The 27,500-nt window shown below is 41.0% G+C and overlaps 1 protein-coding gene across 3 annotated transcripts in view; it reads left to right on the forward strand.

Moving 5' to 3' along the window:
* The window catches only part of LOC126983025 (ALK tyrosine kinase receptor-like), a 294,044-nt gene that overhangs the window by 114,269 nt on the left and 152,275 nt on the right, over positions 1–27,500 (forward strand). For all 3 annotated transcript variants that reach the window (XM_050835449.1, XM_050835446.1, XM_050835447.1), the window contains one exon: positions 17,157–17,316. In XM_050835449.1, the coding sequence (XP_050691406.1) occupies positions 17,157–17,316 (160 nt within the window). The remainder of the gene's footprint in view (positions 1–17,156; positions 17,317–27,500) is intronic.

Consider the following 27,500-nt stretch of genomic DNA (forward strand, 5'->3'; position numbering starts at 1 on the left):
GGGGAGGAAGAGGAGGAAAACAGGAAGGGGAGAGGAAGGAAAACAATGTAAGGGAGGAAGAGGAAGGGAGGAAGAGGAGGAAAACAGGAAGGGAGAGAAAACAATGTAAGGAGAGGAGGAGGAAAACAGGAAGGGGAGAGGAAGGAAAACAATGTAAGGGAGGAAGAGGAGGAAAACAGGAAGGGGAGAGGAAAGAAAACAGGAAGGGGAGAGGAAGGAAAACAATGTAGGGGAGGAAGGAAGAGGGGGAGATAGGCGGAAAAGGAAAACAGGAAGGGGAGAGGAAGGAAAACAATGTAGGGGAGGAAGAGGAAGGGAGGAAGAGGAGGAAAACAGGAAGGGGAGAGGAAGGAAAACAATGTAGGGGAGGAAGGAAGAGGGGGAGATAGGCGGAAAAGGAAAACAGGAAGGGGAGAGGAAGGAAAACAATGCAGGGGAGGAAGAGGAAGCGAGGAAGAGGAGGAAAACAGGAAGGGGAGAGAAAGGAAAACAATGTAGGGGAGGAAGAGGAAGGGAGGAAGAGGAGGAAAACAGGAAGGGGAGAGGAAGGAAAACAATGTAGGGGAGGAAGAGGAAGGGAGGAAGAGGAGGAAAACAGGAAGGGGAGAGGAAGGAAAACAATGTAGGGGAGGAAGAGGAAAAGAGGAAGAGGAGAGGAAGGAAAACAATGTAGGGGAGGAAGAGGAGGAAAACAGGAAGGGGAGAGGAAGGAAAACAATGTAGGGGAGGAAGAGGAAGGGAGGAAGAGGAGGAAAACAGGAAAGAGAAGAAAAGCAGGACGGGTAGGGAAGGAAGGAAGAGGGGGAGATAGGAGGAAAGGAAAACAGGAAGGGGAGAGGAAGGAAAACGGCGTAGGGGAGGAAGAGGAGGAAAACAGGAAAGAGGGGAAAAACAAAACGGGGAAGGAAGGAAGGAAGAGGGGGAGATAGGAGGAAAGGAAACAGGAAGGGGAGAGAAAGGAAAACAACGTAGGGAAGGAAGAAGATAAGGAAGGAAAAGAGGAAGGAGAAGAAAAAACTTAATATCAGGAAGGGAGAGAAATGAGAAGAGGAAGAGAAGGGAAGGAAGGAAAAAAGAGGATGAGCTTAAGATGGAAGGAAGGCTATCAGTGAAGAAGGGAGGAGGAGGAGGAGAAGGAGGAGGAGGAGGAGAAGGAGGGCAGGAAGGATGGAGGTAAATAGGATCCCGTAGGAGATGTGACCCACTTCCGAGACTTACCTGAAGGAAATCCATTTATATTTATCTCCAGGTGTGTTCCCTCCTTCCCTCTCTCCCTCTTACCTGAATCATTCCCCTTCCGACCCCTCCGTCTCCCTCTCTCCCTCTCCCTCTCCCTCTCTCCCTCCCTTCCTTCCTTCCTTCCTTCCTCCATTCCTTTCCTTTCCTCCGTTTTCCCTCAATACCATTTACTTATGCATCATTACCTCCTCCTCCTCTTCCTCCTTCCGTTTCCTCCACTCCTCCTTGCCTCCCTTCCTTACCTTCCCTTTCCCTCCGTCTTTTTCTTCCATCCTTTTATTCCACTTCTCCCTCTACGTGTCTTTATCCTGTCTCCTCTCTCTCCATTTTTTCCCTTATTTTTCCTTTTTATTTTTCTATTATTCTTTTCTTATATTTTTTCATCCTCTGTAGTCAAAAGAATAACATCTACTATTACTTCTACTATTACTACTACTACTACTACTACTACTACTACTACTATAACTACTACTATATCGTTCCTTTCAAAGATATTAATTATGTGTATTCATGTTATGACCGTGCGATGTGTATGGAAAGAGGAGGAGGAGGAGGAGGAGGAGGAGGAGGAGGAGGAGGAGGAGGAGGAGGAGGAGGAGGAGTTGAAAGGAAGACTGTTGACACTCCCCTTCTTCAGTTGAAATAATTATTTGACAGGGAGTGGTTAGGCTTATGGGGTTATCTCTCTCTCTCTCTCTCTCTCTCTCTCTCTCTCTCTCTCTCTCTCTCTCTCTCTCTCTCTCTCTCTCTCTCTCGCTCTCTCTTCGTTTCTTAGTTACTCTTTTTTTTAACCTTTTTCCAGTACCTCCTCCAAGCCTTCTTCAGCGCCAAGGGAAAGGAAACACTCAAGGTCTAACTTCGGATCGTATTCTAAAACATTTCGGCGCCCAAGCTCACACATTAGGCAAGGCTTTCGTAGGAGTTTCGGGCATTTCCAGGGGTAGTTTTATGACCCTGGTGGTTGTTTGGCCATTCCCCACCGAGCTCACACATTTGGCAAGGCTTTCGTAGGAGTTTCGGGCATTTCCAGGGGTAGTATTATGACCCTGGTGGTAGTTTGGCCATTCCCCACCGAGCTCACACATTTGGCAAGGCTTTCGTAGGAACTCCGGGCATTTCTAGGGATAGTTTTATGATCCTGGTGGTAGTCTGGCCATTCCTCACCGAGCTCACACATTTGGCAAGGCTTTCGTAGGAGTTTCGGGCATTTCCAGAGGTAGTTTTATAACCCTTCTTGTACCTCCTCACTGAGCTCACACATTTGGCAAGGCTTTCGTAGGAGTTCCGGGCATTTCCAGAGGTAGTTTCATGACCCTTCTTGTAGTCTGGCCATTCCTCACCGAGCTCACACATTTGGCAAGGCTTTCGTAGGAGTTTCGGGCATTTCCAGAGGTAGTTTTATAACCCTTCTTGTAGTGTGGCCCCTCCTCACCGAGCTCACACATTTGGCAAGGCTTTCGTAGGAGTTCCGGGCATTTCCAGAGGTAGTTTCATGACCCTTCTTGTAGTCTGGCCCCTCCTCACCGAGCTCACACATTTGGCAAGGCTTTCGTAGGAGTTTCGGGCATTTCCAGAGGTAGTTTCATGACCCTTCTTGTAGTCTGGCCCCTCCTCACCGAGCTCACACATTTGGCAAGGCTTTCGTAGGAGTTCCGGGCATTTCCAGAGGTAGTTTCATGACCCTTCTTGTAGTCTGGCCCCTCCTCACCGAGCTCACACATTTGGCAAGGCTTTCGTAGGAGTTTCGGGCATTTCCAGAGGTAGTTTCATGACCCTTCTTGTAGTGTGGCCCTTCCTCTGTACCATGAACCTAAAACAACACTCATGAGGACCCGATTGATCTCCCTTTCGGCCTTTGGAAGTAGTTGATGTGAGGAGCGGAATCGTCTGAGAATACTAAGGTCTGTATAAAAGACGCTATCGCTTCTCACATCAGCTATTTCTAAAGGTCAAAGAGGGGGTCAGTCGGGTTCTAATAAGAGTTTCTTTAGTTTCACGGCACAGAGGAAGGGTCACACTACCACCAGGGCCATAAAACTACCCCTGGAAATGCCCTTAACTCCGACGAAAGCCTTGGCAAATTTGTGTTCTTGGACGGCGAAATGTTTTATTATACAACCCTTTAACAAAGTTGACAAAGTTCCTCACCAACGACTGTTGCTTAAATTACAGGCTCACGGAGTAGAGGGTAAAGTTTTGAACTGGGTCAAGGCGTGGCTTAGCAATAGGAAGCAAAGAGTGTAAATCAATGGTAAAAGATCTGACTGGGGATGTGTTACGAGTGGGGTCCCACAAGGTTCGGTATTAGGTCCACTTTTGTTTATTATTTATATCAATGACTTAGACACAGGAATTAGTAGTGATGTTAGTAAATTTGCAGATGATACCAAGATCGGTAGAGTAATTGAGTCGGATCAGGACGCTAGTATTCTCCAAGGTGAACTCAACAGATTATATGACTGGGCGGATAAATGGCAGATGGAGTTCAATGTAGGGAAGTGCAGTAGCTATTCTGAGTGTAGGTAGGAACAACCCCTCACATAACTATTGCTTAAATGACACTCTCATAAGTAGGTCTAGGTGCGAGAGGGATTTAGGGGTCTTAGTGAGCTCTGATCTCCGTCCAAGGGCACAATGCATTCAAGCTAGAAATCGAGCTAATAGGGTACTGGGATTTATTTCAAGGAGCGTAAGCAACAGAAGCCCCGAAGTCTTCCTCAAACTATATTTAGCATTAGTTAGACCTCATCTTGACTATGCGGTTCAGTTCTGGTCACCCTACTATAGAATGGATATCAAAATGTTAGAATCGGTGCAGAGGAGGATGACTAAGATGATTCAGGGGTTGAGAAACTTGCCATACGAGGAAAGACTCAAACAGTTAAACTTGCATTCTCTAGAAAGGCGAAGGGTGCGTGGAGACATGATCGAGGTTTATAAATGGATGAAGGGCTTTAATAAGGGAGACATTCATAAGGTTTTGTTGGTAAGAGAACCGGGTAGGACACGAAGTAACGGGTTTAAACTGGATAAATTCAGATTCAACAGGGACATAGGCAAAAATTGGTTTACTAACAGGGTGGTGGATGAGTGGAATAGGCTTAGCAGTCATGTGGTGAGTGCCAATACAATTGTCACATTCAAAAATAGACTAGATAAATTCATGGACAGCGATATTAGGTGGGGTTAGATACACGGGAGCTTAGGGTCAAAGGAGCTGCCTCGTACAGGCCTACCGGCCTCTTGCAGACTCCTGCGTTCTTATGTTCTTATGTTCTTATGTTCTTAAGTCTTTGCCCATACTAACTTACCTTCCACCCCCTTTTGGTACCCTTTGCAAGCCCTTCTATTGTCTGCCCTTAAATCACAGGGGGTGGGGGTGGGGGGGGGGTGGGGGGGTCTTCCTATGCCAGTCCTCTAAGTCGTTCAGTCACTCAGTTTTCGTCCTTTTTTCTCCATCTTTTAGTTCGTTGTTGTTTTTGTTTTTTGTTTGTTTTTTTGTCGGCGTGTTGGCAAAAGTTAATCCGTTGGAGGTGTTGACGTAAGGATGCTCTCGTGTGTGTGTGTGTGTGTGTGTGTGTGTGTGTGTGTGTGTGTGTGTGTGTGTGTGTGTGTGTGTGTGTGTGTTTGGCGGCTAGGAAAGGAAAGGGAGGAAATATTGGGGATTTAAGTGAGGTGAAGGAGGGAGAGAAGAAAAGAGAGAGAAAGGAGAGAAGAAAAGGGAATGATGGAGGGAGGTAGAGGAGAGAGAGAGAGAGAGAGAGAGAGAGAGAGAGAGAGAGAGAGAGAGAGAGAGAGAGAGAGAGAGAGAGAGAGAGAGAGAGAGAGAGAGAGAGAGAGAGAGAGAGAGGAGGAGAGAGAGAGAGAGCGAGAGAGGAGGCGGCGGAGGAGGAGGAGGAGGAAGAAGAGGAGGAGGAGGAGGAGGGGTAAAAAGAGCAGAAGAAGGTTAAAGGTCATTGCAGCCTTGGGGGAGGAACCTGATAGACTCGAGTTTTGCAGATGGAGAAGGAAGAAGAGGAGGAGGAGGAAAAGGAGATGGAGGAGGAGGAGGAGAAAATTAGGTTAGGTTAGGTAGTGCGGCTTTTGATGGAACAGCAGAGGAGGCTTTTGTGATGTGGTTGATTTTTTTTTCTTTCTTTTTCTTTTTTTTCTTTTTACATCCCCGCCTATAGCGTCGGTAGGCTTTCTTCAGGGGCCCATCGTGGCGCAGGTAATTTTTTTCATAGTGGCGCCTGTTCTTGGCTCATGCTGCCCCCCGGATTCACTGGACGGTTTCTTCTAGAGTCCGGGTTGATGGATGGTCTTCTGGACAGCATGTGGGTAGTCTTAGGCCACTCGGCGGTGACTGAAAAATCCCAGGTGGTAGCTTGGGGATTCGAACCGACGTTGTCCATGGCGTGGTGAATGTGAGCCCAGCACGCTAACCACTCAGCCACCGCCTACCCATAAATGATGCCGAGAATCCTATAAATAGTAGCAGTAGAAGTAGAAGTGTAGTAGTAGTAGTAGTAGTAGTAGTAGAAGTAAAAGTAGTAGCGATTTTACCTGTCCAAACTTACCTGGATAAAACACCTCAACCCGAAAGAAGTACAGAGAGGAACCCGCCTTTGAAAATAGCGAGTCTCATCATAGGCGGCAAAGCTATGGAAGAAAAAAAACGTAATATAGTGATGAAGTTAAAACTCTGTTAACTTGATTTTGACGCTGGAAAATAGCTTAAAACGTTACTTGATTAAAGGGAGAGGCCGTCACGGAAACTGGGGGAGAGAGAGAGAGAGAGAGAGAGAGAGAGAGAGAGAGAGAGAGAGAGAGAGAGAGAGAGAGAGAGAGAGAGATTCTCTCTCTCTCTCTCTCTTCTTATCTCCTAACTAATTCTTCTGTTTGTTCACTTCTTGTTTTCCTCTCCTTCTTCCTTTCCTCCTATCGCCTCTCTTCACTCCTCTTATCCTCCTCCTTACTCTCCTCTTTTATCGCATTTCCCTTCACCTTCCTTCTTTATCTCCCTTTTTCCCTTCCTTCCTTTTACGGGTCTTACGTAAGCTAACTCGCTTCTTTGTTTTCCTTTCTTTCATGTTTATTTTCCTCCTCTAATTATTTTTCTTCACCTCTCACTTGTTCTTCCCTTCTTATTTCTTGCTTTATATATTTCTTTTTCTCTTCCTTTTCCCTAATTTACCACACGTTCCTTCCTTCCTTACCTTCCCTTACCTATCCACTTTTCTTCCCTCGTTCCCTGACTCCATCCTTTCATTCCTCGTTATTTCTCTATTTCTTTCTCTCTTTACCCTAATTTACCACACTCTCTTTCCTTTCTTACCTTTCTTTACCTTTCCTTAACTATCCAGCTTTCTTCCCTCGTTCCCTGACTCCATCTTTTCATTCCTCGTTATTTCTCTATTTCTTTCTCTCTTTAACCTAATTTACCACCCGCTGTTTTCTTTCCTATTCACCTTTCTGTTCCTTCGTTCCCTCATTTCCTCCTTTCATTTCTCGCTATTTCCGTCGTGTATAATAAGGTTCTCCTCTTCACAGCTCCTGCCATTATTCCTCTTGCCTCCTCTTTACCTGCTCTCGTGGCCTCTTGACTCCCCCTCTTGCCTACCTCTTGTATTGACACTCCCCTCTTATCTGGCTCCTTGCAGGCACGTCTCACCGGGCTCCTACGTTTCTTTCTCTTCTTTTCTTTTTTTATTCGTTTGCTTGAGGTCTTGCTCCTTGCGGGGTGGTTAGGGACAGAATTCTATACCTTGTTCTTTTCTCTATGTCATTCTCTGTGCTTATGTCTAAGTCTCCCTTCTATATGTCGCTTTGTCACTCCACTGTCCGTGTCTGCAAACTTTTTATTTCCTTTATTGGACCGTCAGATGATGATAATAATGGTAGTCGTCTCTGTCGTGGTGGTAGTAGTAGTAGTAGTAGTAGTAGCAGCAGTAGTAGTAGTAGTAATAGTAGTTTTAAGTGCTCCTTTAGTCCCGGTAGGCACTTTTGAGGGTCCTCTTGTACGATTTCAGTCCGTTAGTGGCGCAGACGAATTTTATTTATAATGGCTTTTTTTTTACAGCAAAGGAGACAACACAAGGGCACAAAAAAAAGGAAACAACAATAAAAAAGAAGCCCGCTACTCGCTGCTCCTGTAAAGAATCCGAAGAGGTGGCCGAAAGAGCAGCCAGTTACGTGAGGCTGCCGAGATATATGACTCTTGGTTGGCCTATGCTGCCGCCCGGTGCTCCTCTTGACCGAATCCGCTGAAGTTAGGGTTGATTTAAGATATGAGCAGAATGTGGGTAATCTTCCGCCACTCACAGATGGTTGAAAACTGTCTGCGCCCTTTGGTGGTACTCGAATCGCCTCTTAACCGCCCTCCCAAACACTAATAACTGCTATTTATACGGCAAAAAGTGCTTCATTAGAAAAATTAATGGAAAAGAACCTACGCTTGTCTTTTTGTGGGTTGGTGTAGAGAAAACGAGCGTGGGAGTTTTATTTCCCGTAGTGGGTTTTTTTTGTGTGTGTTTTTTAATTTCATTCCAATTTGCATATTTCCCGTATTCATGACTTTGATATCAGCGATCATCATTCCGTGCGTAAGAGCTTCCGCCTTTTCTTTTTCGCGCGCTAATTTCGTGTATTCGTTGCGGAAAAAATTAATCTTTGCTTCATATTATTTTCTTGTTTTGCGTTTTTGTTTTGTGTCTTTAAGTAGAATTATACGATTTTGAATTTGTGTGTTTAATATGAGTGTGTGTATGGGGGGGGATACAATTTCAGGATCTAGGTATGTCTGTGTGTGTGTGTGTGTGTGTGTGTGTGTGTGTGTGTGTGTGTGTGTGTGTGTGTGTGTGTTTCCCTAGTTGTATTTACCTAGTTATAGTTTTACAGGGCCTGGGCTTTACGCTCGTGTGGTCCCGTCTCCGTATCTGCATTTATCCAACTTTTCCTTAAAGCTTTGCACACTCCTCGCCGATGCTACATCCTCACTTAGTCTGTTCCAAACCTCTATATTTCTTTGCGGGAAGCTATATTTTTTACTGTGTCCTCTTGTGTTCCTGGCGGTAATTCCTTCTGTTAGTGTGCGTGTGTGTGTGTGTGTGTGTGTGTGTGTGCAGGTGAGATCCACGTGAGCCTTGGCCTTGCTCAGGTGTGGGGAAGGTGGAGGTGAAGTGTATTAAAGGTGTTTGCCCGACCCCGCCCGCGACCACTCCCAGCGAGAGAGAGAGAGAGAGAGAGAGAGAGAGAGAGAGAGAGAAAGACCTACACATACACACACACACACACACACACACACACACACACACACACACACACACACACACACACACATTAGTATTCAACTTTGCAGAAACACATAGGAGTAGAAAACAAAACTTACATCAACAACAACAACAGCAACAACAACAAAAACAGCAACAACAGCGAACATCAACAGTTAAATAATACACATCGCACGTAAAACACAAACACGGTATTTACTCACTTAGATAAAAAAAGGAAAAAAAACAGAAAAAAAAACAGGAAAAAACATCACCTTCCATTTAAAACTCACACTCGCAAAACAGTTTAAAGAGAAAAAAAAAAGGAAAGAATGAGAAAAAAGAAAAAAAGCACGTGTCGCATTTAATTGTTTTAGCTCGAATTTCAGGTGTGGTGTTTTTTTTTTTTTTTCGTTCGTATCTCGTCTTTTGTCATTACTTTTTTTTTCCTTTGTATTTTTTTTTGGGGGGGAATCCTTTCATTAGTCATTTGAGTAGAAAAGAATAGACAGCCCACGCTTTTCATTATCTTAAAAGACCTCCGTTATACAAACATTAAACCTTATATTTTTTTTACTTATTTTCCTCATAATATTTTTTTCCTCGTTATCTACCCACCAACTCGCCCACACACATCCACGAAGCTACCTGTATCTATCTATTTATATGTTCATTTGTTTGTCTATTTACTAAGCTATACATTAAATTTATACGCTTCTCTGCCCTTTTTTTTCGGAGGCTTCGCTAATTACGTCTGTTTGCCTCATAAAACGTGTCTAAATTTCACAGGTTCGTCAGGTTAAGTTGGGTTAGTTCGTCATTCATTTGTTTGTCTATTTACTAATCTATACATTAAATTTATACGCTTCTCTTCCCTTGTTTTCGGAAGCTTCGCTAATTACGTCTGTCTGGCTCATAAAACGTGTCTAAATTTCACAGGTTCGTCAGGTTAAGTTGGTTTAGTTTCGTCATTCATTTGTTTGTCTATTAACTGATCTCTTCATTTCATCTATACTATTTTTCTGCCACTTATTATTCGAGGTCTTTTCCAGCCACGACTTTCTTTCCCTTTAAACGAAAAATGACGATAGGCAAAGGGATTAAAAGAAAGAAAGAAGAGGAAAGGAATGAACGATAAAAGGAATAAATGAGGAAGGGAAGGAGAGAGGCAGAGTGTGGGAAGGAGTTAAAGGGACGTAAAGGAGAAGAAAGGGAGGAGAAAGAAAGAAGAAAGAGAAGGGAAAAGGGCAGGAAGGGAACATGAGGAAATAAGAGGATACTGATTTCACTGCTGCATTTGGTCATTATTCATTTATTTCCCTACATTTATTTCCCTCTTTATATCATCTATACTCTATTTCTGCCACTTATTATTCCAGGACTTTACCAACTGCGACTTTCTTTCCCTTCGTACAAAACAACACTGATTTTACCGGCGTCTTAGGTTATGTTAGTTTAGGTTATTACAAATGGGTATATTCACTGACCTATTCATTTCGTCTATACCTGCTTCCTTCCACTTATTTTTCGGGGACTTTGCCAATCACGAATTTCTTCACCCATACTTACAAAAGGTCGCTGATGTCACGGGCCCCTTAGGTTATCTATTGCCCTGTTTATTTCATTTATACTTATTTTCCTTCCACTTTATTTTCGAGGTCTTTGCCAACCGAGACTTTCTTTCCCCGCAAAACGTCGGTGATTTCACTGGCGCGACATTCCTGTTGATTTCTCTGATGGGTCGCGGTGATTTGGGTAATGTATCGTATTCAGACTTCATCCTCCCCTTTCTTTCTCCTCTCTTTCTTCCTAATCCCCTCCCCTTCCCTCCTTCCTATACCTCTCCTTTGCTTTCTTTCCTCCTTTTCTGTCTCCCTTCTTCCTTTCCTCGTTTCTTTGTTTCGTGTTCAGACTATATTCTCTTTTCTCTCTTTCTCTTCTCTTTTTTTCCTAATTCCCTTTCCTTCCCTCCTTCCTACCTTCCTTTTCCTTTCCTCTTGTTTCCTTCTCTCCTTTCTTACCTTTTCTACTCTTTCTCCCTCATTTTATCTCTTTCCTTCCTTCCTTTTCTGTATTTTCCTCATGTTCTCTTCTTCCCTTCCCCGTTTCCTCCTCTTTTTTCTTTCTCCACTATTTTTCATTCATTCTCTTCGCCTCTTTCCATCATTCCCTTTGCTTTCCTCTTGTTCACTTCCTGCCATATTCCTTCCTTCCCTTCATTCTTCCTCCACTATTTCTCCTTCACCCTCATTTCCTTCCATTCTTTTCTCCCTCTGCTTTTCCTCCTGTTCCATTCCTGCTTTCTTTCTTCACTCCTCTCTTTGTTTCTCCGTATTTTCTCTCCCTTTCCATCCTTCTCTCCTCCTCTTTCCCTCTTGTTTCCCTCCTCCCATTTTCCTTCCCTCCCTTCTTTCTTCCTCCTCTCTTTCTCCTTCTTTATGTCCCTTTTCCTCATTCCTTCTTTGCTTTCTTATTTCCTTCCTTTCTTCGTCTTGCTTCCTCGTGTTACCTTCCTGTCTTTTTCCTTCTCTTTCTTCTTCCCTATATCCCTTTAACTCCTTCCCACACTCTCCTTCCCTCATTCTTCCTCTCTCCTTCACTCCCTTGTTTTTCTTTTTATTTCTCATTCCTCTCCTTCCTTCTTTATTTTCATCCCTCTGCCTATCTTCATTTTTCTTTCATCCCATTCACTTATCCTTCACTCCCTTTCTTTCTCAACGTTACTCCTCTTCCCACATTTATCTCCTTGCCTTCCTCTTCTCTTCTTCCTATCCAGTTCACTCACCCACATAGTCATTTATCCAGCCTTTCCTTTCTTCCTCCCCTTCTCCCTCCTTACGTCTATTTTTCCGCCTTCCCTTCCCTCTTCTCTTCTCTCATGGCAACCACTATCCTGCTAGCCACCCTTCCCTTCCCTTCCTTTCCCTTCCCACCCTCCCCTCCTCCACCTTAAATGGCAATCTCGAAGGCCAGAAATCACACACCCACACACCTGCTCAGTGGAATTCTCAGGTAAATTGAAACACCTGATTTGAGAGATACTATTACTACTACCACTACCACTGCAATTACGACTACGACTACCACTACTACTACTACTACTACTACTTCTACTACTACTACTACTACTACTACTACTACTAATAATAATAATAATAATAATAATAATAATAATAATAATAATAATAATAATAATAATAATAATTCAATTGCGATGTAGCTAGATATTTACGAGCCACTTTTTGTTCCTTTTTTTCGCATTTTTTACACATTTTACACGCTCAAGATTTTTTTATTTGTTTGATTTGTTTGATGAGCCGTTTGCACAAATATTTCAGATGATCACAAACAAGTAAAAATACCAAAAAAAAAAAAAACACGTCAGGTAAGCTGCATCAGATTAGCAAACACGTAATTACACACCTGCGCATTTAAAACCAGATCGGAGGTAAAAATAAATGTCGCTGCGATTTTTTTTTTATTTTTAGTCCTAGTTTCTCTCTCTCTCTCTCTCTCTCTCTCTCTCTCTCTCTCTCTCTCTCTCTCTCTCTCTCTCTCTCTCTCTCTCTCTCTCTCTCTCTCTCTCTCTCTCTCTCTCTCTCTCTCTCTCACTAGTTTTAAATTTCACGCTGTTTATTTTTTTCTCTAAAGGGATACGATCACAAAATGGTAAAAAAAAGCTTCAATCATTCCTGTATTATTCCTGTATTGTAGATTTTCCGAGTCTTCATTTTCGTTCAATTCTTTGTAATCAGGAACCTAAGAATGGCGGTCTATCTCTTTATCTTTGTTTCTATCTCAATATCGGATCATTTTCATCGTTTTAAAGACAACTATGCAATCTCTAATATAAATTTCTTTTCTTCCTGTTTCCTTTTATAATTTTGTCATTCTTTCCTATTTCTCTCCTTTCTTTCCTTCATTTATTTTTCTCTTTCTCACTTTTATCGTCTTTAACTTCTTCCTTTTCGTTGCAATCTCTAAAGTATATTTCTTTTCTTCCTGTTTCCTTTTCTAATTTTGTCATTCTTTCCTATTTCTCTCCTTTCTTTCCTTCATTTTTTCTCTTGCTCACTGATATCGTCTTTGCCTTCTTCCTCTTCGTTGCAGTCTTCTCCGCGCTCGCTCAAACTTCAACATCCTCCTCCTCTCGCCAGCGGTCTCCTTGACATACTAAGAAACCGAGCTATTCCTGTTTAATCAGATGACAGCTCTTTGCCTAATTAATTTGATCCGCTTATGCACGCTTCACCTGTATAGCGCCTTGCCTCCCACTCTGTTCCCTGTTAGTGCACCTGCTCTTACCTGTTCACGTCTAATACTAAATGTTATGATAGTTTATTGGCCTCCGAAAATACATGACACATAGGAGTTACAATAAAGAAAACTATGATAAAGGATAACATAAGAGATATGCATTTTTAAACACGCACGCACACACACACACACACACACACACACACACACACACACACACACACACACACACACACACGCACACACACCTGCACCACTTTGATATGCCTTTCCTCTCCTTTCCTATTAAAAAAAAAAAAACATTCGATACATCAATATTATTTCCTCGAACCTCGTTTCTATAATCTCTCTCTCTCTCTCTCTCTCTCTCTCTCTCTCTCTCTCTCTCTCTCTCTCTCTCTCTCTCTCTCTCTCTCTCTCTCTCTCTCTCTCTCTCTCTCTCTCTCTCTCTCTCTCTCTCTCTCTCTCTCTCTCTCTCTCTCTCTCACTCTCTCTCTCTCTCTCTCTCTCTCTCTCTCTCTCTCTCTCTCTCTCTCTCTCTCTCTCTCTCTCTCTCTCTCTCTCTCTCCCTCTCTCTCTTTCTCTCTCTCTCTCTCTCGTCTGGTCTGGTCTCGTCTGGTCTCGTCTGCCCTCTGATGTGTGGGATTAAAGCGTTTCTCCTTGATGCTCTCCTGATGCTCTCGATTGCGTATATGTGTTCCCTCTCCCGGCCGTCACTGAAGATCGGATTAATCGGCTTCCCTCAACTGCTCTTACCTGTAGATTGGCTTGGATTCAGATAGTTTATTTATGTTTACTCTACTGATTTTTGACGTCATCCATTTATAAAGGCTAAGAAAGAAGTTAAGCGCGTTCCCATTAGTGTTTCTTCACGCTCGTGGTGGAGAACTTTGTCTGATCAAGGGAAAGAAAATAATAATAATGAGAAAAAAAAATAATTACTACCCCTATAAAAAATAAGAGTTCAGAAGAGAGGTCAATTTTGGGGGAGCCCGCTAATCACTGCCCCCCTAAAAAATAAGAGTTCACAAGAGAGAGGTCAAAAGAGAGGTCAATTGTAGGGGAGCCCACTAATCACTGACCCCCTAAAAAATAAGAGTTCAGAAGAGAGAGGTCAATTTTGGGGGGACCCGCTAATCACTGACCCCCTAAAAAATAAGAGTTCACAAGAGAGAGAGGTCAAAAGAGAGGTCAATTTTGGGGGAGCCAGCTAATCACTGAGTCTAAAAAATAAGAGTTCACAAGAGGGGTCGAAAGAGAGGTCAGTTTTGGGGAGCCCACTAATCACTGACCCCCTAAAAAATAAGAGTTCAGAAGAGAGAGAGGTCAAAAGAGAGGTCAATTTTAGGTGAGCCGCTAATCACTGCCCCTAAAAAAATAAGAGTTCACAAGAGAGAGGTCAAAAGAGAGGTCAATTGTAGGGGAGCCCACTAATCACTACCCCTAAAAAATAAGAGTTCAGAAGAGAGAGGTCAGAAGAGAGGTCAATTTTGGGGGAGCCCGCTAATCACTGCCCCTAAAAAATAAGAGTTCAGAAGAGAGAGGTCAAAAGCGAGGTCAGTTTCTGTTTCCTCACTTCGATTTCCTAACTTTTTTTTATCTATTTCGAATTTCCTTTTGTGTTTTCCTTTTAACTCATCACACCTTTCATTATACTTTCCTCACTTTGATTTCCTTACTTTTTTATTTAATTTGAGTTGTCGCGTCTTCTTTCAATTCAACACACCTTTCATTATACTTTCCTCACTTTTATTTCCTTACTTTTTTATCTATTTTGAGTTGTCGCGTTTTCCTTTCAATTCAACACACCTTCCGCCTGCCTTGAAATTATGGCTGAAATTATGCCTTGCTATGTGTGTTTCGTCCTCCGCATATATATTTTCTTACCTGTACTTATTCTACCTTTAATTTCTCCTTCGTTCGTTTCTACTTTGAATTTTCGTTTATTTTGATAAACTTAAATGCTTAGTCCCAGTTTCAACGGTACAGCTTCAAATTTCCTCCTCCTCCTACTCCTCCTCCTCCTCCTCCTCCTTTCTTCACCCATTTTCCTCACCAGCCTTTGTCTTCCTGTCTCGTTACTTTGTTCATGGTTTTTTTTCTTAATTTTTTTTTTTCACTTTTCAACGAAGATACTTTTTTTTTCTCTCAAAGTTTCCCTTTTACCCAGAATCCTTCCTTCCCTCCTCCGCCCTCCTCCTCCTCCTCCTCCTCCTCCTCCTCCTCCTCTTCCTCCTCCCCCTCCTCCTCCTCTTCCTGCTCCTCCTCCTCCTCCTCCCAATTTTTATTTTCTCTTTGATGTCATTATCCTTTTTTTCCTTGTAGATGTTTTTTTTTTTGCCTTTCTCTCTCTCTCTCTCTCTCTCTCTCTCTCTCTCTCTCTCTCTCTCTCTCTCTCTCTCTCTCTCTCTCTCTCTCTCTCTCTCTCTCTCTCTCTCTCTCTCTCTCTCTCTCTCTCTCTCTCCTTATCCGGTTCTAAGCACCCATTTTCCTACTCTTAAGAATGTTACTTCCTAGATTGCTCTAATGACTCGGTAAGAGGAGGAGGAGGAGAAAGAGGAGGAGGAAGAGGAGGAGGAGGAGGAGGAGGAAGAGGAGGAGGAAAATATAGTCAGACTCAATTTAAATGGCCATCTCTGTCACAGCCTTGAATTTAAAATGCCTCTTATTATCTTCCTCCTCCTCCTCCTCCTCCTCCTCTTCCTCGTCCTCATCTTCCTTCCCCTGGACTTCTCTTTCTTTCATATCTTCCATGTATTTTTGCTGTCTTATTCTTCTTTTCCATACATTCAAAATATAAAGTATGAGGAGAAAGACAGTGATATAGATATAGATAGATAGATAGATAGATAGATAGATAGATAGATAGATAGAGAGCGAGAGAGTGAGAGAGAAAGAGAAAGAGGAGCTGGGTGGTGAGGTCTTCAAGCGTATAAGAACCCGTGGAAGTTTTGAATCCCATATCAGTCTCATTTCCATATTAGAAATTAGGTGTTTTCCCCGACCCTGACACGGCTGGGCTACCGACTGAGTGGTGGGCGGGCTGCGTCTGTCTTGGGGTTAGCCGGACTGACCTTAGGGCGAGTTTACCTTAGCTTCCTCGGGCTTCCTGGGGGCTTGATGATTGAAGAGGATATTGTAAAAGTTTCGGAGCAGCACTTAGCCTGTTGTTTATGTTCCTTTGCCCTTAAGCTGTTCCCGATGCTGCAGAAATAGGACTGGATTTCACTGCGTCGATGCACTAAGAGACTGTGTTGAATTGAGTTGATGTAGGAGCGTGTGTTAAAACTCCTATTACTACTACTACTGTTACTACTACTCCTGCTTCTGCTTCTACTACTACCACTTCTTCTCCTTTCCTCTCCTGCTCCAAAAAATAAAACTGGATTGATGTACGTTGATGTTTGAAGTTAGATGTGTTGAGTTGTGTGTTGTAGGTGACGTGTGTTAAAACTCCTTTTACCACTACTGTTACTACTACTACTACTTCTGCTTCTTCTACTACCACGTCCCGATGCTGCAAAATAAGACTGAATTGAGTTGATGTAGAAACCAATTATAGAACTTCAATTACTACTACCGTTACTACTACTACTACTACTGCTGCCGCTGTTTCCATTACCACATTCCCTCCTCTTTCTCCTGCTCCCAATCCTGCAAAAATACGACTGAATTGTACTATGCTCGTGAAATAAGAATCATCGTTAAACTGAGCTGATGCAGGAACGTATTTTAAAACTCAAATTACTATTATTGCTACTTATTCTGGTACCACGTTATCTTCCTCCTCCTCCTCCTCCCTTAAACTGCTCTCCTCGGTGTAAAAGAAAATACTGGGTTGTAATAATAATCTGGGTTGATGTAGGAACGTATGTTAAAACTCTTATTATTACTTTTTTTTTTACAGTGAAGGAAACAGCTCATGGGCAGAAAAAAAAGAAAAACTGATTAAAAAAAGCCTGTGCAAAAGAAAAGACTGGGTTGTAATAATAATCTTGGTTGATGTAGGAATGTATGTTAAAACTCCTATGGTCATCTTTTTTTTACAGTGAAGGAAACAGCTCAAGGGCAAAAAAAAAGAAAACAATAATGAAAAAAAGCCCGCAAATCACTCCTCCTATATAAAGAGTTGAGAGGAGTGGCCAAAAGAGAGGTCAGTTTCGGGAAGAGAGGTGTCCAGAATCCTGATGTTATTACCTTTTTTTTTTACAGTGAAGAAAATAGCTCAAGGGCAAAAAAAAATGATAGAAAGCCCCCAAATCACTCCTATAAAAAGAGTTGAGGGAAGTGGCCAAAAGAGAGATCAGTTTCGGGAAGAGAGGTGTCCTGATGCCCTCCTCTTGACTACTGCTACTTCTACTTGTGCCGCTGTTTCTGCTATACCACATCCTCCTTCTCTTCCTCCCGCAGTGATGGTGACGACCTGCGGGAAGACAGGCAAAGCGGGACCTTCCCAAGAGGACTGCAAGAAGGAGTATGACCAGGGACCGCGCAACGCCCCTCGTGTGCCCTCTTCCAACTCCCTCCCGGGCACCCAGATTTGGAAGGTCCCCCGCAACGGCTACTACACGTAAGTCTAATTAGTCTCCTTACCTGTTGGCGCTGTGTACCTGTGTGTAGTTGGCGTTACTGATTGTTTTTTTTTATCTTCAGTCCTTCGCCTTTTGATTCTCCTATTTTATTTCACTTATTTTCTGTTTCTTTATCCGTTTTCTCCCTCGCAACGGTTATTACACGTGAGTCTTGTTTTGTTGTACCTGTTGGCGCTGTGTCTCATCTCTCCTTACCTTTCCGTACTTAGCGTTACTACTTGTTGTTTTTTCTTGTTGTTTTTTTCATTTATTTTTCTTCTTCAACGCCTCGCCTTTCGATTCTCCTTATTATTTTTTTTACTTCTTTTCACCTGTCTTTTTTTCTTTTCTTTTTCTCTCTCTCTCCTTTGGTTACCTGTGTTTTCTCTGCCTCACCTTTCATGTTTGTTTTTTTGTCTCATTAATTTTCCTTCTTCAACGCCTCACCTGATTTTTCTCTTTTTTTTAACTTTTTTTACTAGACTTTTTTCTTTTACCTTTCTGCTTTGCTCTTTCTTTCTTCCTCCTTTACTCTCCTTTCTGTAATTTTGAGTTATTTCTCATTGATTATTTTTTCTTCCATGCCTCTCCTCTTGTTTCTCTTCCCCCCCTTTTTTTACGTCTTTTAACTAGTCTTTTTTTTCTCTTACTTTTCTCTGTTTCTCTTTTAGTTTACTTTTCTCTGTTTCTCTTTTTCTCCTTTACTCCTCTGTCTAAATTTTGCGTCTCTTTTCACTTTCTCTTTCACGCTTTACCTCCTGATTTCCATTATTTATTTTTCACATTTTTTTTTACTTGTCTTTTTTTTCGACCTGGGGGAACAGCGTCACCTCACCTCACCTCACCTCACCTCAGTTTGCCTTTGCTCACCTTTCTTACATTACCTCATTTCGTTCACCTCACCTTGGCTTCCCTTACTCTACCTTACCTTACCTTACCTGACCAGCACCTTGTCTTATCTCACTTCCCTTCCCCTACCTTACCTGTCCTTTTATCTTGCCTTTCCACAATACCTGACTTACCTGAGCGCACCTTCATACAATTCTCCTAACCTTACCTGTCTCGTTTTAATTCTGTTTCTTTCCCTCGCTCTGTCTCTCTCTTCTCAAGCAAGCCTTTCGTTTCTTTCCGCCTCGTTGAATATTTTTCTTTTCTAATTTCTTTTCCTCTAACTTCACGCCGCCTTTTCTTGCCTGTATTTTCCTCCTTACCATCTGTGTTTCTTTTATTTTCCAGTTAAATCTTTCTTTCCCCTATGCCTCGTTGTGTCTTTTCTTCTCTAGTTTTTCTTCCTCTTCCTTTCCCGTCTTTTCTTGCCTGTATTTTACTCCTTCCCACCACCCGCCGCTCCTTCAGTATTTCCTTTCTTTTCCAGTTAAATCTTTCTTGTCGCCTCCTTTTTTTTCCCCTGACCGACCTCCTTCCTCTTCGTGTTTCTCCTTTCCTTTACCCCCTTTTTTTTTTCTTTTACTTCCTCCCGTTCTTGTTTCTTTTGTTGTTCTCTTGTTTCTGTGTCTCTCCTTTCTCGGTTCTTCTCCTTCCCCGTATTCTATTTCCGTCCCTCTGTTTACCCTTTTCGTCTGCTCCTCCACGTATCACCTGACGACCTTCACACCTGTCTCCTGTCCGCCTGTGTTGTGTTCTGATAGTGTGTTCATGACTGACTAATATGACCGTACTATTTATCTGCGTATCTAAATCTATCTCCTTATCTAATTATTATTTTTTTATTATATCTACTTTTACTACCACTATCATTACTATTATGGGGGTTTTTTCGACTCATATTACCGATAGGCTTTCTTGATGGAGCCTTTCGGTCTGCCCCATCCCGTTAGTGGCGCGGGCAAGTTTTTTTTATAGTGGCGCCATTCCTGCTGGGCTCGTGTTGCCCTCTCGAGATCCACTTGATCCTCTTGGGAGAGTTTCGCTAGAGTCCGTGCTGTTAGGTGGTCATCAGGACAGCATGTGGGTAGTCTTAGGCCACTCGGCGGTGACTAGAAATTGTCGGCTGGTAGCGGCGGGCGGGACTCGAACCCCAGTCCCTGTAACACCGGGCCGGCACACTAACCACTCAGCCAACGCCTCTCCACACAGGTTAGCCAACGTGAAATAGTTCTCCTTTCCATTTCTCATTAACCTTCCTCTCACCTTACTGCCCCTCCTCCCTTACCTTGCCTATCCTCCTCTCCTCCCCTCTCCCTTCCCTATGCCCCACCAGCCCTCCTTCCCTGCTCCTGCCTCCCCCAATGCTATGCCCTTCTCCTCGCCTCCCTTCACCAAACGAAGTATATATAAAATGAAATGTCGGATCCGCCCCAACGCGCGACGAAGTTATCAAAGAATTATTAAAACTTGTACGTGAAAGTTGGGATTCTTGGCAAGCGTCACCATCCTGGGCTGCCTGGAGTGAGCTGAAGGGGGGATTAAAGGGGGGAAAGGTTAAGGGGGAAGGGGCAAAGGGAAGAGAAGGGGATTATAAGAACGTGGAGGGGAAGGGAAGATGAAGGAGGAGAGATGGGTGGACTTAATGAAAATGTGGATGGGGAAAGAAAGGGAAGAGGAGGAGAAAGGAGAGGACGTGAAGTGAAAAGTGATTGGATGGGAAGAAAAGAAAATAAAGAAAGGTCTGTAGAGGAATTTAGGAGAACGTAGAAAGTGAGGGAAAGAGGGAGGAAAGGGGACAGGAATAGAAAGGGGAGTGGGAGGCAATGTGAAAACGTGGAGAGGAATGGGAGAAGAAATAAATGAAGGGTAGATGAAGAGGAGTGAAGGAAGAGGAAGGGAGAAGAACGAGAGGGATGACGAGATAAGGTGAAACGAAGAAAGAGGAAAAGGGAAGAAAAAGAGGAGGTTTAGCGAAGGGTGAATGAGGAAAGTGAAGAAAGAGAGCGAAAAATGGTTGTTGAAAATATTAGAAAAGAGTGGAGGGAATTGAGGAAAGAGGTAGAGGGATGAAGAAAGGGCGGCGAAGAAAGAGGAAAAGGGAAGAAAATGAGGAAATTTATTGAAGGGTAACGAAGAAAAGGAAGAAAGAGAGAGAAAGATGGTTGTGGAAAATGTTGTAAAGGAGTGGAGGGAATGGAGGAAAGAGGTGGAGGGGCGAAGGGAGGAAATTGCAGGAAAGAAATATTGAGTGGAGGTTGAAGAGGAGGGAGAAGAGAGAGTTAGTGAGGACTTGAAGGAGGAAGCGGAAGAGGAGGAGGAGGAGGAGGAGGAGGAGGAGGAGGAGGAGGAAGAAAGAGCTCAATAGAAATAATTCAGCGCTATTGAATTCAGTTAACGAAAGCAATAAACAGAAAGGCAACAACAACAACAACAACAACAACAACAACAACAACAACAACAACAACAACAACAAAATAATATATGATAAATCACCAGCGGGGAGCAGCGAGTAGCGGGCTATTTTTTTATTATTGTTTCCTTTTTTTTTGCCCTTGAGCTGTCTCCTTTGTTGTAAAAAAAAAAATAATAATAATAATAATAATAAGAGACGAAAATTTGCGCTGTTAGTTAAAAAAAAAAAGAAATGGAAAATGGAATAAATTACGCCGAGGAAAAATGATACGAATGTTTAATTAAGTCATTAGAGAAACCGCAACGAAAACGGAAAAAAACTGAGTAGGGAAAAATATGAAACTTGAGACGGAAAGAAATACATTGAGAGCAAATAATGAAGACGAAAATAAATCTAAAAATAAAATAAAAATAAGGAGAATGGAAGGAAACTGAATAAGAAAGAAAAAAACGACGATAAAACAGAAACTAAAAGAAAAAAAAAACTAAAACTGACAAAAAAACAAATAGTGGAAAAAACTTGAGAGAAAAATATGAAAACGAAAATAAACCTATAGAAAAAAAATAAAGAAAAGGAAAGGAAACTGAATAAGAAAAAAAAGGACCAAAAAACTCAGAAACTCAAAGAAAAAATAGAGAATTAAATAAAAAGAAAAAATTAAAGAAAACAAAGGAAATAAAATAATATGAGAGAAACACAATGAAAAGAAAATTAATCAGAAAAAACCTCGATAGGGAAGGAAAAAAAAAGAACTCAGCAAAACGAAAAAAACGGGATGTCGAGGAAGGAAAATAAAAGAGAAAAGAAAACCGGTAGAAGTGAACCTTAACTCTTATAATTACGTCTATGAGGGCCACCTGATGCTAGAGGGGGGGGGGGGAGGGAGGGAGGGAGAAAAAATAGAAGGATAGGTCAAAGGCAGATAAATCTTCCTTCTCCTTCTCCTCCTCCTCCTCCTTATTCTCCTCCATTTCTCTTTCCTTCAACTTTTCCTCCTCTCTTTCCTTTTCATCCATTTCTTGTTATATTTTCTTCATTTTCCATCTCATTTGTTTTCTTTTTTTACTCCTCTTCTTTTCTCTCATTTCTTTTTTCCTTCTATTTCCATTTCAGTTTTTCTTTTTGTGTTGTTTTTTCTTCTTGTCTTCATCTGGTTTTTTTTTCCTCCTTTTCCATCTCATCTTTCGTTTTTCTTCTCTTTCTTTTACTCCTCTTGTTTTGCTTTTCCTCCTTCCTTTTTTATTTTGTTTTCTTCTGTTTTTTGCTTATTTTGGTGATTCGTAGAATATTTCCTTCTATCCAACATCTTCCTATGTCCCTTTTTATATACTTCCTTTCTTCCTCCCTCCTCCCTTCCTTCCTTGCCTCTCATCCTTTCTCCTCTTCCTACCATTCCTTTTTATCTCTTCAAACATCTGTCTTAAGTATTTCCCATCGTCTCCCTTGCTGTTATTATTTTCTTTAGATTTTCACCTCTTTTCTATATTTTGCCTTTTCTCCTCGTATTCTATTCCTTCCTTACTTTTCTCTTCTCTTATCATCCTTCCTTTACTCCTCCTCCTCCGCCTTCTTAATCCTTACTCCTCACTTCTTTCTCTCCTTTCCTCCCTCTCTTTTCTTTCCAGTCTTCTTATTGTTTTCTTTTACTTTTCAACGAATATTCAGCGTTTTCCTTTATTCTCCTTTTTTTTCTCCTCCTCTTTCTATTTCTTCTTTCCTTCTCCTATGTCTCATCTTTCTTCTTTCACTCCTCCTCAAACTTTTTTCCTATATTCTACCTTTTCTTTCTTTTCCCTTCATTACATTTCTTCCTTTTGTCACGTATCTTCCTTTTCTCACTCTTCCTCTTCCTCCTCCTCCTCCTCTCCCCACTTAACCTTTCCTCCCCTCACTCCTTTCTCTCCCTTCCCCTTTCTCGCTCCTCGCCATTCTTCCCTTCCATCAGCGCGTCGCATTATCAAAGTGGAGAGGGAAGAAGGAGGGGAGGGGGGGAGGGGAAGGGAGAGGGGGGAGGAAGGGGAGAGGGGGGGAGGTACAAGGTCGTAGTTTAATGAATTTACTCCCGTCATTTTCCGCACAGATTCTCACACACACACACACACACACACACACACACACACACACACACACACACACACACACACACACACACACACACACACACACACACACACACACATGTTCTTGAATTGAAAGATAAATATAACAGTGACCTGAATGTAAGCAAATTTTACACGCAGTTTAGACCCATTAACTCACCTAGATCTGAATACATTCATCTTAATGATAATTATTTACTTATCAACAATGTATTTACTCTCCTGACTCTGAATATACGGTCACACACACACCAAAATTTAAAAGAGAAACAAAAAAATATTTACAACAGAACCCCAAGCAGCCCTACATTTTTGTATATAGTAAACTACTCACTAAGGAATGTATATATTGTTAGGTTGGATTTTTGGGGGCCATTCATTCTGCTTTCTTTCATCGGAGCAGCGTCTAGTGGGCTTTTTGGTTGCTGTTGCTATTGTTTTGTGTTTTGCCCTTGAGCTGCTTCCCTTGCTGTACAAAAACGGAGAGAATGATAGACTGACGCCACCAATAACGAAATATATGTCACGTAGTGTTTAGTAAATGTCAGCGAAGGAGGAAATATCATTAACAGCTTGACTTAAAACGAAATATGAGTAATGTGATGATAAAATGAGTACGAGAGAAAATAACAGCCGAATATGTGTTGCGTGTTGATAAGAAGAGTAAATAGAGAGGAAAAGAAGAAAACATTAATACCGTAAATAATAAAGAAGCAAAATGTGTTAGTGAAAGAGAATAAAGCAAAGTATGAATAATGTGACGATTAAGAAAGAGTTCATGGACTAGAGAATAACAAAATGAACGCCATAAATAACAAAAAAAAACATATTGTGAAGCTTTAGAAGACCAAGTGAAGGAGAAAATAAGAAAACGAAATTGATGGAAATGAAGAATAAATAACTCACCAAATCACAGGCCACAGGAACAGGAGGGAAAATAATAAGTGAAGCGACTGATAATAAATAAACAGATAGAAAACAACACAAAATAAAAGCACCAATAAATAATAAACGAAAAAAAGATAAATAGTTAACCAAAAAAAATAGTTAACCAAAATAAAAAAAATAGTTAACCAAAATACAAATAAAAATAGTTAACCAAAATAAAAAAGTACCAATAAATAATAAACGAAAAAATAGTTAGCCTATATAAAAAAATAAATAGTTAACGAAAAAAAAGACCAATAAATAATAAACGAAAAGAATAAATAGTTAACCAACAAATCAAAAGTAGAGAAAAATATAGAAAATAGTGAATGGAAATGAGCTCAGTAGGGGAATAATTATCAACAATTAACCTCAAAATCAAGAGTATAGGAAATCAAACGCAGAGGAAAATATACACGTGAATGCAAATGAATTCAATAAACGAATTAAATACCAAATATTAACCCAAAAAACAAAAGTGTAGGAATATAAATCAATATATCCTAATGGGTTCAGCAATCGAGTAAATATAATCAGTTAACCCTAAAATCAAATGTATAGAAAACCAAACACGTGAATGAAAATGGGTTCAGTAGGCAAATACATACCAACAGTTAACTCTAATATCAAAAGTGTAGGAAAAGTAGAGGATTAGAAATTAGCAAATGGAAATGGGTTCAGTAAGCGAATAAGTAGTAACTGTTAACCCTAAAATGAAAAGTATAGGAAAGGTAGAGGAAAATAAACAAGAAAATGCAAATGGGTTCAATTATAAAAACGTTACTCAAGTTAAAAAAACGTTAACCGAATTAAAAAAAAAATTACTCGAATTATAAAAACGTTACTCGACTTATAAAAGCGTTACCTGGATTATAGAAACGTTACGTGAATTATAAAAAAAACGTTACGTGGATTATAAAAACGTTACCCGGATTATTAAAACGTTACCTGGCTTATAAAAACGTTACCTAAACCCTAAAATCAAGAGTAAAGGAGAATAAACAGATGAAGGCAAATGGGTTCAGTAAACTACTACATATCAACGGTTAATCCTAAAATCAAGAGTAAAGGAGAATAAACAGATGAAGGCAAATGGGTTCAATAATCTACTACATATCAACGGTTAATCCTAAAATCAAGAGTAAAGGAGAAAAAACAGATGAAGGCAAATGGGTTCAGTAAACTACTACATATCAACGGTTAATCCTAAAATCAAGAGTAAAGGAAAATAAACAGATGAAGGCAAATGGGTTCAGTAAACAAGTAAATATGAAAGGTTAATCCTAAAATCAAAAGTAAAGGAGAATAAACAGATGAATGCAAATGAGTCCACCGCCGCGTCCACCAAGCAAAACAAACTAGCCGACAGACTCAGACAGACACGCGTGAACTTTAATTAGATCCACTTTTTTTATGCGGCGCAGCGTGGATGGTCGGCGGCGGCACGGAAAGATGACGCTTGTAACATTACGCGCGTTGTGTGGATTCCGAACAGTCGTGTGGATTGTATTGCGTTACCAGGATTAGAAAATAAATAACGTTTCCAAAAGCTCAATTACGTTATCTGGATTTTAAAACGTTTACTTGGTTAAAAAACGATACCCAAATTCCAAGAACGTTACCTGGATTCCAAAAACGTTACTCGGATTCCAAAAATGTTTTACTTGGATTCCAAAAACGTTACTTGGATTCCAAAAACGTTACCTGGATTCTAAAAAACGTTACCCGAATTATATAAACGTTACCTGAATTATAAAAACATTACCCGAATTATAAAAACGTTACCAGAATTATAAAAACGTTACCAGAATTATAAAAACATTACCCGAATTATAAAAACGTTACCCGAATTATAAAAACGTTACCCGAATTATAAAAAACGTTACCCAGATTATAAAAACGTTACCCGAATTATAAAAACATTACCCGAGTTATAAAAACGTTACCCGAATTATAAAAAAACATTGCCCGAATTATAAAAACGTTACCCGAATTATAAAAACGTTACCCAAAGCATAAAAACATTACTCGAATTATAAAAACATTACCCTAATTATAAAAACGTTACAAAACGTTACCCAAATTATAAAAAGGTTACTCGAAATATAAAAACGCTACCGGAATTATAAAACGTTACCTGGATTATAAAAAAAAACGTTACGTGGATTATAAAACGTTACCCGGATTATAAAAACGTTACCTGGATTATAAAATGGTTACCGAAATGTATTATATACTCGTTATGTGGCTTTTTAAACGTTAATTATCCTACAAAAAATAGTTCCCTGAAATCCTTACAAAATCAAACCGCTAGTCGTAACCCCGAACGTTGAAAATTAAACATGTTTCCGATGACTGACAAATAGATTAAAATTGAAGAGACAGAGGAATTAGAGGCTGACGAATTACAGGTAAATATTAACAGCTATACATCACATATTATAGAATACAGGGGTCATTGTATGATATTGGAGCCAGTTCGGGGGAAACACTAATTAATATAAAAGGAATTGCCTGGAACACACTGCCCCAGTTACGAGTACATAAATTTCAATGGCCGTAATAACAGCCAGCGAGCAGAGATATATAGGAGCTGCCATGAAGGCTGCATCAATCGCAGACATAGTTATACGATACACTTGCAAAAAAAGTAGAATGTGAAATAGAAAAAGTGGTGTAAAGCACGTTTAATTGACCAAGACTATTAAAAAAAATACTCAGACATGTTTTTAATTTGCAAGCTGCTGGAACACAACGATTTAAATACCTCTCCCACAAAAAAAAAATAATGGCTGGACGAAAGGGGTAGCGTTAATATTACTTAGCTTACATTCCTGAATTTCAAAGTAACAACATTAATCAACTTTCTTTTACCGTAGCAGGTGAGGGCGCTAACCTGCATGCCGCCAGTTACTCGGTCAGCCAGTCAGTCAGTCAGCTACGTAGGCAACCACTAACTGGCTGACTGGCGGTGTTTGCGTTACTGCTAAGCTATACATATATTTTTCAGGGCTCCCCTAAAACAAACACTTACTTATTTTCCTCAGCTCTTTCATTTTCCGTTCCTCACATAGCTGCTACCTCCCATTCTGTAGCTAATAAAGAACTAATGGAAACTGTGTGACATATTGTATAGAAGAGTGGAGAGGAATGAGTGACTGCGAGGGAAAGAATTCATTATTGCACGAAGAATTTTTAGAATGTTCATTTATCGTACTTTTAACGTATGACCTATTTAGTGATGTAGAATGATAATGTTCTAAGGGAAAATACATCTGGAAAAGCGTTGTCCCCCATAGCGGCCGTTGAGCAATGTAAACGTGGCTGGCTGTGTCCGTAGACTTTATCGCGCCACTGTCTAGGCAACGCTCCGCCCGTAATGCACTGTCTGTAGCCATTGGAAAGTTGGCGGTAGTCGGGTGGGAATGTTACTGAAAAAACTTCTGCTGATCAGTTTGTTCGTACTAAATGTGTTAAGTGATTTCCAGAGACTTTATATTGTTGAACTCAAGGCATCCTCTCATTCCTTCCCCGCTCCCCCGCGTTACATCTGAATTTGCCTCAATACATAATTTTCATAAGTTCTTGATTATTAACATAGTGACCAGAAATTAACGATGCCACGTGAGGATAGATGAATAAAAGAGCCAAGGTGAATATATGTGAGTGTTTGTTTAGTAGGATCATTGAAGCATGAATGTATAGCCTTGCACCCACGCCCTCGCCAGCAGCCAACGGAGCCGTGTTGAGGCGCGCGCCGCTCTGGAAGGGATGCGACATGCTTTTATAAATTATTCAAGTTTTCACTCATCTCGCATCCAGTATGTAATCTGTTTATACTAAAGTATTCAGGAGG

Source organism: Eriocheir sinensis, chromosome 52, assembly GCF_024679095.1.
Source record: "Eriocheir sinensis breed Jianghai 21 chromosome 52, ASM2467909v1, whole genome shotgun sequence".
NCBI classification, from domain to species: domain Eukaryota; kingdom Metazoa; phylum Arthropoda; class Malacostraca; order Decapoda; family Varunidae; genus Eriocheir; species Eriocheir sinensis.